We start from the raw sequence: 14,414 nt of genomic DNA on the forward strand, positions 1-14,414 counted from the left end.
TGGAAGTTGGTAAGAACTGCACAGCATAAGACTGGTATTCACCGAAATCAGAAGTGCGTGCTGCATTTCTCAAAAGGGATAACTTGGTGGCCACAAATCCTGGTATTTCTAGTTTAAAAGTCAAAACAAAAAGTTTCCCTGTACTTTTCACACTGTTCCTTTATGCTCAATAAGAGGACACTATCAGAATATAGTAGTTCAGCCTATTCATGCCATAATTTCTCTTATCTATCTTGACAGATGGCAAATGTTTAGGGTTTGAGACGCAGTGAACTTTGACAAGTTGCATAGGCGCTTCTCCCTTTCAGTTTGCTGGGCCACATTCCCATCTGACTAAAACAAAATATACAAGAAAATAGCAAAAGCTCACCTGATACCCGGTAGTTACATAACGTTGTGGTTGGAGACCAGCATTTTCAAGTCATTCAAACTTGTTTATCTTGGTAACCATGTGGATGCTCACATAACAATTTCCACATACAGATCAAGACAAGGTGCCTGCTAAAGGCAATACATGACCTTGTATCTAGGCTAGCAGATGCTTACAACACTTAAGGAAACACTATTTTGATATTTTATTTTGTAGGGAAGTGATGTATACCTTAAGGCACTTAACTTCCAACAGATGAAGACTGTTTTACAGCATGTTTTGGGCCTGAAACCTCATACTGTTTTGAGTTAGATTTCAGCAGGTCATAACATGAGGCCTAGCTGCTTTAGGACAAAATTTATTATGTCTTTTATATTATAATATCAATCTTGCACACCGGGTTCATGTATTTACAAAAAAATACATTTTCCACTTCTTACGAAAGTTGTATCAGTTTAAAACTGTTTTTAAGTATCACTTCTGCAGTTAAGGAATTGGCAGTTAAAGAACTGGTATTTATTTAGGTAGACACAACCCAAGGGAGTTTCATATTCATTAAATAAGTTGTATTTACAAACATACATGCTATTCTTCTGCTCTCACATCCTTTCCTTCACCTCTTGAAGGGAATGCAGGAGGGAGCAGAAAAGCCAGTAGAGTCTGCACATACTCAAAAGCTGTTACCAGAGTCTAAAGAAACTATTTGAGCTGATAAAGGAGGAGGAAGAGTCCCCCTTCTCCTGGTTGAACTACCACCACACTCTGACACTTTCCCTGACCCTTGCAGCTCCTTGCTGAGCTCCTCCAGCCCACGGTGCAGTAACAGAACACAGTTTGACACTGGCAAGGGACTGAGTATTCCAGAAAGCACAGGGTTTTGACCCTGCATTTCAGTGAGGATGGACTGTGCATCTCACACCCTTTTAGAGAAGCTTAACACACTGGGCTGGCAGATTTTGACCAAGTGGCTTTAACTCATCCAGAAAGCTTACTACCGTTTAAAAAATTGTCATTATTATTATTATTCAGCCTGCTTCTGCTCATTACATCTTTAAATAAGATTAATTAGTAATAACATATTGTTAGAACAGTCTGATAAAATATTCAGAAATATGTCAGTGATCCTCCTTAAAAAGCCCGCCACGCAAAAAAAGAAAGAGAAGAAGCCCCACCTAGAGCTCTATTATAATTCTCCACTTCCAAGTGAACAAGATTAACAACACACTAGATGAAGCAGAACCTATGATTTCCTTTACAAAATAATACCTACCAGGTCCTGAGACTCCATGGACATAGCCAACAAAAGCCTCTCTGTCCTCGTCATGGATTTTGGGTAGCTTGGAGAAGTCCATTTTGCCTGTTCAACTGTACAGAAGGAAAAATAAATAAATAAATAAATAAATCAGTCCTGAAAAATACATACATGTAGTAAGTTCCTCCTCTTCCTCTCCTCTGCTCTCTCCTTGTTTCCAGTTAGAAAGAATTCTGAACTTGCGTTGCCTGAAGCACCTTAACCACACCGATTTTAAAGCTATAAAAAGTCAGAAAGTAACTCATTTAAACAAAGAGCAGAGCTAACATCCCTATTGCAGAAACACAGGGGTGGAACATCACTCCATGATATGCTCCACAAAACACTGCTGAGTGAAACAATTACACTCCAAAATGCCGCAACACGGCTGGACTGTTCTCAAGCCTAATAACAGCATATTTAAACAACGGATAATCTATTCTGTCTTCCACATCTCATCTAGTCTCCTTCAAAATATGGAGTTTTCCATGATTCTGAGTCAGCAAGAAAGTTCTGGAGATGCTTTACTGCCACCAGTCTCTAAAAAGCAATACTACAAGTATTAGTTGTGAAAAACCCGTTTTTGCTATCTTAAGCTGCTGAATGAGCGTTCAAAGGAAGAAACATGCATTTTCACAAGCACCAGCACACAAGCATGCAAATCCTCTCTATATGCCTCACAGCCACAATCTTTGCTATCAATGAAACCTGTGGAGCATTATAGAAGGACTGTGCTGAATAATCGCCAAAACCCCCAACTTTGAACAGTTAAACAGACTGACATCTCTTGCCAGTAACTGTTTAAAGAATCTAAACAACTGGCACAGGAAAAGCTGTTTTAGAAACAGATCTCCTCCATCCACATTTGTTCTGTATTCAACAGTTGTGCTGTCCTGCTCCTGGTGCAGATAAGAGTATTTCATGTTTTTGCTTTGTCAGCCCTTATCATGCTTTGCATTACCTTGGAAACAGACTAGCGTCAGAGAACTGCAAGGCAGCTCACTACCCATTTCTACAGCATTAACAGACACACTTATGACACAGTGCTGGTGCAAAGTGAGGTATGGCAGCCCTGGCACACAATGCTCTCTGCTTATCAACAGGCCCTGCCCAGCAAAAGCCCACGGACTGGTGACATGAACTGCAGGAGGCTTCTGTAGACACTCACAGTCTTTGCAAGAAGCTTAAGCTAAGACGGCATCTTCTGCAAGGCAGCAAACACAGAGGCAGAGTCAGGCTTGAAAGCCTGCCCCATGTACAACATGGAAGATGACAGCTACATTGCCACCCCTTCCACCTTCATTAAAGGATGCTTTCTTGCCTATTCTTCAGGAGCAGTAGGTAGCTGACCATTCTTAAAATCTTATGACTGTTTTCCAGCTTTTTAATACTATACTGCAAGTCCTCTGCCCCGCAGCCTCCATGCTAATCTAAACATTTTAAATCGGTGGCTCTGCTCTGTAAGAAAAGGATCTCCAACGATTCCAAACTCCTATTCATCCTGAAGGAACAGCTTCTGCCAGGCTCCATGGCTCACCGGAGTAGATTGTGTGACATGGTTACCATTGATTCATTTCACAACAGCCACCCCAACAGTTGATCATGACTCAGTCACCCTCAGCCTGGAGTGGAACTGCTAACTGCTCTCAGGCTCAAAGTCTAAGTCAGATAGCCGTCAGATCCCTCTACTCTCCGTAATGATAGTTTAAGCTGCCTGTTGCTTAGGCCCAAATGACAGTTTTAATTTCACTGTTTATTTCTCAAAAGTCTCCTCTGACAAATGGCAGAGGGGAGGTCCCCACAAAGCGATCTGCAGTTCCTAAGCAGCTGGTAAGAGCTGGTTCTGATCAGACTAATGTAACTACCTCATCTTTTTTGGTTTTAACAACAAAAAACATTGCAAAATTCAAGTACAATTACTGTTCATACAGAAAAAAAAAGCAGCTGGTCTTATAAATCTACCCAAAACATTTACTTCAACATAGCATGATGTGAAACAATCTCTAGAGTCCTACTACAAAGATCTTCTACAGAAGCACAATAAAGAGTGAGCTAAACCAAATTCTCATAACTGAATTAGTGATGCTTTTGGCAATTAGACAGTACAGGGTCCCATAAGAAAGAGTCAATTCACAAGGGCAAGGAAAAGCAGGAAGAACACTGGCCAGTTTCAGTTGAACTTTTTTTCATATCTAGAACATGCAGGTCAGCTGACAGCCATTTAAAGTGACTGCATATCTTTTAGGGACAAAAAGAACCTCAGAACAGTCATTCTGCAGTTAAAATAGTATCCTGACACCCAGTACCTGCCTCTCTTGTTCCTCTCACTGCTCTGCTCCTTCTCCCTTCCTACAGCCACCTTCCCAAATTACTGGCCAAGTCAAATAAAAGACAATGGGATTCCTCCGCTAGACCACCTGGCGAGACACCAATAAACCCTGTCTTTGTTCTGATCTTTAGCATCTGCACTAACTGCTTTTAAACACATACCTATCAACTATTCCAAGCGTAAAAGACGCAGTGAATTCTTCCTCATCTTGCTTTGTTCCATCTTCTATATAACTCCAAACAAAGTACACAGTCTAAAAAGACAGTGCTCACCCAGCCAAGCTGACCTCTTTTTTAAGGGACTACACATCTTTTAACACTGAATACAAATTAAGAAAAAAAAAAAAAAAGGCTATTCTTTATCTCTGCACAGCTTTCTTGTGCTTGTATATTAGCACTACAGATTTTCATTTTATACGGAAAAGTCCTTGAGGGCAGCAATGTTGCCTTACCTACCTACACTGTTAAATGTTTTCATTGTTGGTTAGTACAAAGATAAAGTGAAATTCCCTGAAGCACATCGGGATTTAATAAACATAACATCATGTGTGTGCAGGCAGCATGTACTTACCCCAGAAGCCATGGTAGCTAGCCATTTTAGAAATCTACTGAGCTCCTACAGCTTTTCAGAGGCCTATTGCCAACACAGGATATTAGGCACTATATGCAATCCACTCCTACAAAGTCTGCTAGCATACCTACCCAGGATATTTGCTTAATTTTAATTCCCTTATGAACAAAGATACACCTTGAATCCTTTACAGCTTATATACAGGAATCTTCCTAGTCTTAAAACAGTTTACCAATTGATTTTAAACATGCTTTTAAGCTCTGACATTGTCATATTCTGCCTAACAGTGCCAGAAATCAAAATATTACTTGCTGCAGAACCATCTCTGGCTGAAATGTGATTTATTAAAGTAATTTTATAGTCATAATTAAACAAGAAAGGGCCAATGACCTGAGTTTTCTATCTTGGTTTCTCCCCAGCACAGCTATTTGGCTATATAGTAACCCCAAAAATGTAAGTGGCCTGCTCTCAATGCTAGAGAAACCTGTTTTCTATTACAGTTCCTTGTTTTTGCTTCAAACATTTGATCAGACCCAGAATCTACACGATGAACTGCCCTACCACAAAGATCGCTTCAAAATTAAGACTCCAGGGAGATTTTTAGAAGGAGCCTTCCTGCAGCAAGGAATAAAATCCATGACTATTTTATCATATAAACACAGATTCTTACCTTATTTTGCAGAAACAGGGAGCAACAAAAATCCACAGGCCCAATGAAGCAAAGCCAGAATTCAGCAGTTAAGCCCCACCACTTACGAAATAATTGTCCTTCTAGTGCCCCTACACAGAGGGATGAGAAAGCCTGCTGCAGAGGGGAAAGAAATTTCTGACACACAGCAGAGGCATAACCACCTGACTTGATGAGTCATCAGTCTCTCTCTCTCCCACCAGCACTGAGGAATGCCGCAATAGCAAACCAAGCTTCCTAGAGCCCAGCTGAACTCCCATCTGTGTCCTCCTTACTGCACAGGACCAAGCAGAAGAAATTAAAGAAGCATTCAGCATTCACATTAAGCAAAACCAAAGTCAATAATCCCAGTGTCCCAAGTGGTACATCCTACTACATAAAGATCCTTGAAAGAGAGATGCATGCTTTCTGCTGGAAGCCGTTTACCTACCAGTTCTCCAGTGTAATATATCCATGTCAGTGCATGCTCTGTTCTGGAAGAGCTTAACAGAACAACCGTTTAACAAGACTGCACAGGGAGGCGCTGAAGACACCACAATACTAATTGCTTGAGTATGCAGAACAGATACTGATTCTTGTCAAAATAAAGAGTCTTGTGGGGCTTTGCTAATCTAAGAACCCCTTCCCCTAGCTAGCAGAAGCACTGATGCAACTGCACAACATCCAACACCTTAGCAAAGCAGACTGATGTGCCACTTGAGTGACAGCTGCTGGAATCTGTTTTCAAAGATCGACAGGTACTGACATTGTCCTGTATGTTGTACAGAAGACAAGCAGCTATGCAGTCTCTCCCCTAAGAAGCTGCATGAGTTAAAAAGTTCCCTGCAGTCTTCACAACTTCTCATGACTGTCTTTGCAAGTTCTAGGATTAGCAACACATCAAATTGGCACAAAAGCTTAAATACACTAACCAAAATTGTAGTAAGTAGCACAAGACTGGCAATGTGGAAGCAGCGGCATCATATTAATAAGTCATCAGTGCTAGAATTCATCCTGCTAGAGTCACTTTGAACTAAGGTCATAGATTTTACTGTATCTGAAGCAGACTATTGTGTTTTGACTTCCTAGGGTAGAAAAACAGAGTCAGAATATAAGCCTTAACATTCAATTTCCAGGAAATCTTAATAGGCATATACAGAAACACAGAGCCAAATAAAGTATTCCAAATAAAATCCCTCCTCCTCTTAGTAAAAACCTAGACGTTACAGAATTGTAAAGACAACCCACACTGGACAATCAGCTTAGCATTGCATTTAAGTCATGCTTTAGAATCAAGACTGCCAACATTTACTGTGTTCACCTGAACAGCCTTTGGTACAGTGCATAAATCCCAGTGTCGAGCTGTATGAGGTTGTGCTGCAAGGGCCTCATAAATAATAGTATAATCACTGCCATGAATTTCCTGTAACTTGGACAGTTTATACTTCCCCTTCCAACAGATGATATTTTTAAGAGGAAGTATGAAAAAAAATACAGTGCCTAAGTTACTAGACAAATGCAAAACCTCGGCAGCATTTCTGCATCTAGAATTCAGAATATTGTCCCAGAAGAAACAGCATGCCCAGAACTCTAACACGGGTCACTTGGAAAGGAAGCCAACTAGCATTCTCAGGAAATCTGCTCCTTCATACTATGCAGAGTCACAATTTTACTATAACACAGCAGAGAAAATCACTCCAGATTTCTCAGTCACCAAACAACAGAATTGCTGAGGTTGGAAGGCACTTCTGGAGATCATCTAGTTCCAACACCCGGCTCAAAGAGAGCTAGAGCAGGCTGTTCTGGGCCACGTCCAGCTGAGCTCTGACTACCGCCAATGATGAAGACTCCCCAGCTCTCTGGGCAACCTTCACAGTAAAAAGTGTTATCTTATGTTTAAAGGGAATTCTCTGTATTTCAGTTTGTGCCCACTGCTTCTTATTACTTCAGCAGATACTGCTGAGAAGAGTCTGGCTCCATCCTCTTTGCTCCCCCCTCTCATTAGGTACTTACATACTCTACAGTAAGATTCTCAGAGCCTTAGCTCTTCCAAAGGCTACGTAATCCCAGCTCCCTCACCCTCTCCTCATATCTCCAACCCCTTAACAGTCTTTGTGGCCCTTTTCTGAACACAGTCCATTAAGCCATGTCTTCCTTCTACTGGAGAACCCAGAACCAGACACAGCACTCTAGATGTGGTTCTCCAGAGCTTAATCGAGGGGAAAAACCACCTTCCTGAACCTGCTGGCAGCATTCTTCCTGACACAGCCCAGGACAGTGCTGGCCACCTTTGCCACGAGGGCACATTGCCAGCTCATGTTCAACTTGGTGTCCACCAGCACCTCTACTGCTTTTCAGCAAAGTCACTTTTCAGCCAGTCAGTCCTCAGCCTGTAGCAGGGCATGTGGTTATTCCTCCCCAGGTGCAGGACTCTGCATTTCCCTTGGTCAAACTTCATGAGATTCAGAGCAGCCTATCTTTCCAGTCTGTTGAGGTCTGTCTGTACAGCAGCACAGCCCTCTGCTCTACCACACACCTTCCAACTCTGTATCATCTGCACTCTAATGAAACCACTCAGGAGTTTGCCTTTGCTCACAAAGATGCGGCTTAGTCTTCTCTTCACACAGACATCGAGAAGCTAACTGTACCAACCCTCTTGCCATAAGCTCCAAGGTATAAGTATCATTGTTTCTTAAACCAAACAACCTGGACATTCTTCCATATAATTATTCATACAATTACAGTTGCCACAGGGCACTTTGAGGCCACCCCTGCTCTTGATAGGTCAGGAATCTGTTTATGCAATGCTTAGCTACATACCGTGAACCCATCAGCAACCATACAGGACAATTCATCTTTCATACAACTTGTTTCTAATTTACTATAACACCCCGTCCTCTTACATAAGGCTTGCTACTCAGCTCATGAACAGGTAAGTCTAGGTGTATTCAAGAAAAAAAGACAGTAGAGTTATGCTGCCACTGTCAGCACAGCAGACAATGGCTTCAAAGTGAGACTGTGCTACATTGCAATTCATAAAGCCCATCACAAGCTCCTACTACCTTCTTCCTCAAAAATATGGGGACTTACCCGTGGGTATGCCAATACATACAAGCCTGATACTTCAAGCAAGCATCATGCCTTGCACACAAGATAAATATATATAAAATATGTTTATATTTAATACATATAAACAGCATAAGAGACTCTCCCCTACCACAGAGATGGGGTGTGAAGTCTGTTCATGCAAGAAGTACCTCCTCTTGGGAGACTCCTTCAGTTAGCCCAGGACAGGACTAGCAAAAAGTTGTGTTTGAACATGACTGAGAAGTTTGCAGCAGCGATAAAACCAGACAGAAAGGCTGGCAAGGCATTCACTGCATAACTACTTTGACCCACTGAAGATTTGATCAGCTCAGTAGATAACCAGCCTCCTGACTTCAAACACAGTTGTCACACTTTGATTGATAAAGATACTAGTTTTATCAATTAAAATATTCCTATTACTAGAGAAAACTACACTGTTCACGTGAAAAAAAAAAAGTCTTCATCAGCTGACTCGTTATATGCTACAGAGTTTTCCATAGTTGTTTTCTACACCAATTCCTTCCTCTCAGACCAGAAGGCTTCTCCAGAGGAGCTCTAGAGGTGGAAATGGATGAGCCTCCCCTTATTTCTTACTTGTTACACTGTTTCACAAGTTTGCTACTGTGAAAATTTTTACATTTCTTTCAGCCTGCTACATCTTGCCTCTTTGGCTTGATAAGACTTTCACGCAGAAGAAAGGTCTAATGCAGCCGAGATCCAATCAGAATAGTAATACAATAATCATTTCTGTGTCCCACAGTGGCCTTCTTTTCTCATCCTACTCTTGTCATCTAGCTGCTAGGGCTGAAAAGTTCTACAGCCACCTGCTTAGTGCAATGCTCAGTCTCTTCCTCTAGATGAGCAGCATTTTCATTAATCTCACTAACATTGCTGCAAAGCTAAAATCCACCTTTGCTTTTATTAAATAAAAGTCGCTCTACTTCTAGGTGTATTTGGCATCCCTACTGAAAACAGTTCTTGTTGCTCTAACCTTTAAGATGACAAACATCAAAGTGAGATGAACACAAAGCTGTAAGCAATTATAGCAGCAAACTTCACTACAGTTCAGTAGAGTCACTTCTGAATAGTTGAAGACTCTTACCTCCACAGACAAAAGGTGTGCAATTTCATAAAACAACTATTGCTATAGGCACTTAACTTTCAGAGCAGTCTTTAAAATGAGATATTATGGAATCTTCAGTTTATTATGTGAAGGATTTGACAGCTAGTTTGAAGAGCTGAACTAGGAGTAAGTTTGCATGAAAGTCTTTGAGAAAGATCGAATACCCCCAGCAGATAGCAGTACTCTTTTACAGCACTTTGGTATAATGAAACACCTGGCTGGAATCACAACACACATATTGCCATTGGATTCCAGTAAAAGGAAATTAAGTTGGGGTTGACTTTTCCTGTAATGGAAAACTTCATGTTTATATTATAAAGCAAGTTAAGCCAGATTTGGAGATTTTATGTTCAATTACGTGAAGCATTTACAGCTTCTTTAGAACAGCCAGAGCCCCTCCAACATATTAAATTTTAACATTGTTTAAGCTACATATTGTGGTGGTTGTCTGAATATCTACCAGGTGATGCAAATTTATCTCACAATAACAAAACTCCCAAAATTTCAAGGATCTAGAGGAAATTCACATAATAGAATTGTTTTTTTTAGAAGTCCTTACCAATGTTATCTGTGATTAGCCAGAAATACCATTTTAGTTTTTAAATTTTTTTCCTAAGAGCTGCTTTTTAAGTTATTACTTTCATAGTGAGAAACAAAATAGTGATATAACGTAATAATGAGAAGGACCAAATGTTTGTCCCACTAACTGAACTTCTTGGAAGGTGCAGTTTCTTTGTTACAAAAAACAGTCAAGTCATTCTTCAGGAGGTTAAAGGAAACTTGTGTACCTGAAAGCTTTTGTCCAGCTATAATAAACTATTCTAATGAAGGCATAGTTTTGTCCATATAAAGCTAATACCTTTTCCCATAGCCATTCTACCCCTTACCACACCCGACCATCCCAACCGCAACAGGCCTGCTCTTCATGCTTAGGGCACAGAACGCAGAACAGCAACACAGACATTCAGACCACCCATCTTTTACATAGTCTTACAGAATAACAACAAGCCATGCCAGTAAGTGAGCACAGCTTACAGCATCCTAAAGATGGGACACCACACCGGGAAGATTGCATCTTAACAGTGCAGATTTCAGCCTTTTTCTTGGGATGCCAGCTGGCAGGAAGAGTTAGCTGGACGGGCTGGTCAGCTGAAACTCACCTGTGCACCAACATTTCAACTTGGCCATGAGAATCCTTACAACATGAGCACTTTTCAGCTGATTAAGGACAAAGATATGACTTTCACATTACAGAGATGTCGTCTAGGAACACTGCTTCTCTCTTAAGCATTTGCATCTGCAATGGGTCTGTTTTCAGCAGACGTTTTAGTTCATTTAACTTTTCAGCAGTACGAGTCTCAGCTAACTGGGGTAGCAATGGTCTTCAAAATTATTCTTCCCAGGATTAAACAGATGTCAGACAGCTAACGCAGAAAGCCCAGTGCTATAAAAACATGGCCATGATGGCAGCTTCCCATATTAGTTTTAGTATTTCCTGATTTCTTTGGATTTGAATATTTTAAGACACCCACAACAAACTCTCCAAAATGCTGTAAACTACGATAAAATTAAAGAACTGTCAACAGGCACCATGCATGCACTAGATCACAGTCAGACAAATTATTTCTGAAGAGAGTGAGCAGTGACAATGAAATTTACTGTTATGCAAGCTCAGAGGAATAATCAAGCTGATGAACCAAGAAAATAAATTCAGCAGTTAAAACCGACGTTCATCTGCCATTTGGTTAAGTGATAGTAATAAAGTCTGTTTGACTAGGTCTTTCAGGATTTATCCATATACATCTCACTGATTTTCAGAGTAAGTGTATAATTTCAGTAAAGACAGACCTTATATGGCAAAGTTTGTTATAGCAGCCACACAATATATGGAAGTCAAAAAAGCCAGCAGCAAATGGTCAGTCTAAGAAGTGAGGGCATTTAACTTGAGAATTTGACAAAAACAGGATAATTGAATGCATAGATGAAATGAAGTAACCAAACCAAAAGTATTTATGAGATTGTAGAATTTAGTATAAGCTTAGCTGTCAACTTTCAAAGGGGAGGAGGGAGTAAACACAACAAAAAGAACACAAAAAAGCTTTTCAGAACATAAAAGAAGGTAAAACAATGACAACCAGAAGATCCAGTCTAAACCAGTTTTGCACGCTGGACCTTTAGGTGATTACTGGTTTAATCTGTATAGGAAGAAAAAGGTGAAAAGTTGAGATTCATTCTGCTTCCTCTGCTGGAGTAGGTCCCCATTTCTCTCTGACCAGCTGGCAGGCTAAAGAGGTCACGTGTTTTAAGTTGGTGAATAAGACTGAATGAGCATGATATTCCAGTTGACTACATCATCTGTTTTTCTGGGTACAGTTCCAGTCTAAAAAAAATCATGTGGATACCATTGTTCAACAATATCTCAATATTTCCATGTCTAAAATCCCCTACTTTTCTTTGAAACCCATGATACAAGTATAGAGGAAATAAAATCTATTTCAGTTTTAGGCAATATAGTGTTGGGTTGTTGTGTGGTTGGTTTTTTTTTTTTTTTTTTTTAAAAAAAAAAAAAAAAGAGACAGAAAGAAAAAGAGGGACTATTACTTGGCCAGCAATAGCATGCAATGTTTTATGGTCAACACCAAAATAACTAAGGACATCAATTCAGTTATCCTGTAATCTTTTCACTCTTCTAAAAAGAGTACTTAGGAACATGGCTTTAGCTCACAAACAAGAAATTTAAAAGCATGGGGGAAAACTGTCGGTAGGAATTTTCAGGGCTCAGGAACTCAAATAAACAGTATTAAGGTATCAAAACACAAGAGGTGAAGCGCAGTGCCTCTAAACATATCTCCAGGGGAATCACATAGTAATCTGCTGGTCTTTAATGGCTTTGGATGACAACGTGTAATACCAGTGTCTGGAAGATAAATGCACAAAGTCATACTGGGAAAAAATTTAGACAACAGAAGCATGTTGAAGCTTGCACATTTTGTAAGTCAGGATTAATGAGTTATAAACCAGTTAATATATACTTAGACCAAAATAAATGCTAAATTTAAGCTAATGCTGTGCAAAAATTAAACAAGTAGTACTAATTGTTCATGGCTCAACCCTAATACCAGCACCATCTGTAGAAAATAGTTCTTGATTTGGAAAATGGAAAGGCTGCATTTACAGGAAACCAAGATCTTGCGTTGCTCTTGCAACACAAGACTTCAACCCCCATTTGAACAGTCAGCTGATGCCAGCAGTCATTTTCCAGTGTTGTCTTAATTTCTCCTTCCCCATCCTCTCAAGTTGATATCCATGGTGGTTTATTATTTCTGAATGCCAAGCTTTGTGCCCTGATTACAGAATTAAGACTAGTTTTTTCCCCCCATGTAGAGGGCAAAACTGTTTTCAAGACAACTTGACATAATAAACTGACAAGCATAGCAAAAACAATTGCAGTATTTTTGGTAATTCAAAAACCTGTAGACACTGATCTCACTTCACATATTCTTAAGTAGAAAATAATAAAATGCAGATACTGTTAAATATTTATGCTTGCTGCTCACTGAAAAGGCCTTTAAAAGCACTAGTACAGAGAAGCCATTCAGCTGCTGCAGAGCTGCAGGGTGCCAAAGTCAGCACTAATACAGCAACTTACAATATATTGAGGATCTGCCTCAGTTATTGAAATTTCCACTTGCAAATGCCAACCTACACTCAGCACATTCTCACTGAGGTGCTACAAAACTGTGGGCTAATAAGCCATCTTTAGAGTGCTGCCAGAAGGTTTTCCTCCCTGCCCACTTCATCAAGTAGTATTAGCATTTGAAATACCATGCTAGATCAAATAGCCAGTGTACTTTGCTGAAGTATTACATTACAATGAATAAAACTATCAACAAATTGCTTTTATCCCAGCTGGAGTGCAAATTCTCTGAGGGAAGCCAGTAAAATCTTAGGATGAAATCACTTTGGGCGACTGCGTTGAATAGATAGACCTTGACACAGGCGTCAGACGCTCCGATGTCACAGCTATCTGTAACATGTACAACATCATCCAGATCCCAGACACCTAAGTTTTCTTTATTGCCTTTAAGTGAATCGTGTTATGCTTGGAACACCTCATCTATGTCAGGATTAGGTCACTGGCTACAGGAATGGGAGACGCGTTTGATTTGTTATCAGTATTTTCAACTGCAGAACAACAAGGGGGCCCTTTCACTAAGGAAGGGCTGCAGCCAGAAGCCAGTAGCGGTGCCCCTGTTCCACAGCCTGGCTGCTCGCTCGCCGCAGGGCTACAGTCAAGGCACAGGAAGATTCAGTTCCACCCACCCAAGATGGTGGGGTGACCCGGCACAGAAACCCAGCCACTGTCACTGCTTCCCTTCCGCACAGATTGTGGGGCGTCCCTGGGATTCCTTGCTGGGCGCCTTTCAGAACGCTCAGAAGGTTTCTCAGTCGGAGAAAGCCTCCTCGGGGGTGGGGGGGGACGGGACGACGACGCTGTTTTGCTTTCCAGGCCTTTTCCCCCCCGTGACACGGCACCGGGGAGCGCGGGGCTGCCTCCAGCGGGCTCCGCCGCCGCGGAACGGCGCCCTGCGGACAAGGCCCGCAGAGCAGCGCGGCCTCCCCGCCCTTACCGCACCCCCGGGGCTCCGCAGGGCGCCCGTGGGGGGGGGGGGGGGCGGGTCCTGCCGCCCCCCACGCCACGGGAGGGCGGCGGGCGGGGGGGAAGAGAGGACCGCGACACGCCTCACCTGCGGCCGGCGCCGGCTCACCCGCAGCCCTGATCCCTCCGGCGGCGGCGCGGGATCAGCTGATGCCGGCCCCCGCGCGCGCATGCGCCGTGGCCCACGCCGGAACCACCCCACGCGAGCCGGCGTCCCCCACGCCCGCTTCCGGGAGGAGCTTTAAACCCCTCCCCCCCCCCCCCTCCCCTTCCCCCCCACAGGCCGGGGCTGCTCCCGGGCCGCCCGCGCGGGCGTT

General features: G+C 42.0%; 1 protein-coding gene across 3 annotated transcripts in view; it reads right to left on the minus strand.

Annotated features, from left to right (window-relative positions):
* The window catches only part of ATP6V1A (ATPase H+ transporting V1 subunit A), a 29,363-nt gene extending 15,064 nt beyond the window's left edge, over positions 1–14,299 (minus strand). Inside the window, exons 1-2 of one of the 3 annotated variants that reach the window (XM_042788207.1) lie at positions 14,186–14,299; positions 1,641–1,735 (exon numbers count right to left, since the gene is read on the minus strand). In XM_042788207.1, the coding sequence (XP_042644141.1) occupies positions 1,641–1,722 (82 nt within the window). In that variant the 5' untranslated portion in view covers positions 1,723–1,735; positions 14,186–14,299. Of the gene's footprint in view, positions 1–1,640; positions 1,736–4,151; positions 4,287–5,230; positions 5,873–14,185 lie in introns of those variants that run through there. The other 2 variants (XM_009975423.3, XM_032995607.2) reach the window with 2 other exon arrangements.
* Between the last annotated feature and the right edge of the window lie 115 nt (positions 14,300–14,414).

The sequence above is a fragment of the Tyto alba genome, unplaced genomic scaffold (assembly GCF_018691265.1).
Source record: "Tyto alba isolate M040663 unplaced genomic scaffold, T.alba_DEE_v4.0 Super-Scaffold_14, whole genome shotgun sequence".
In the NCBI taxonomy this organism is placed as follows: Eukaryota; Metazoa; Chordata; class Aves; order Strigiformes; family Tytonidae; genus Tyto; species Tyto alba.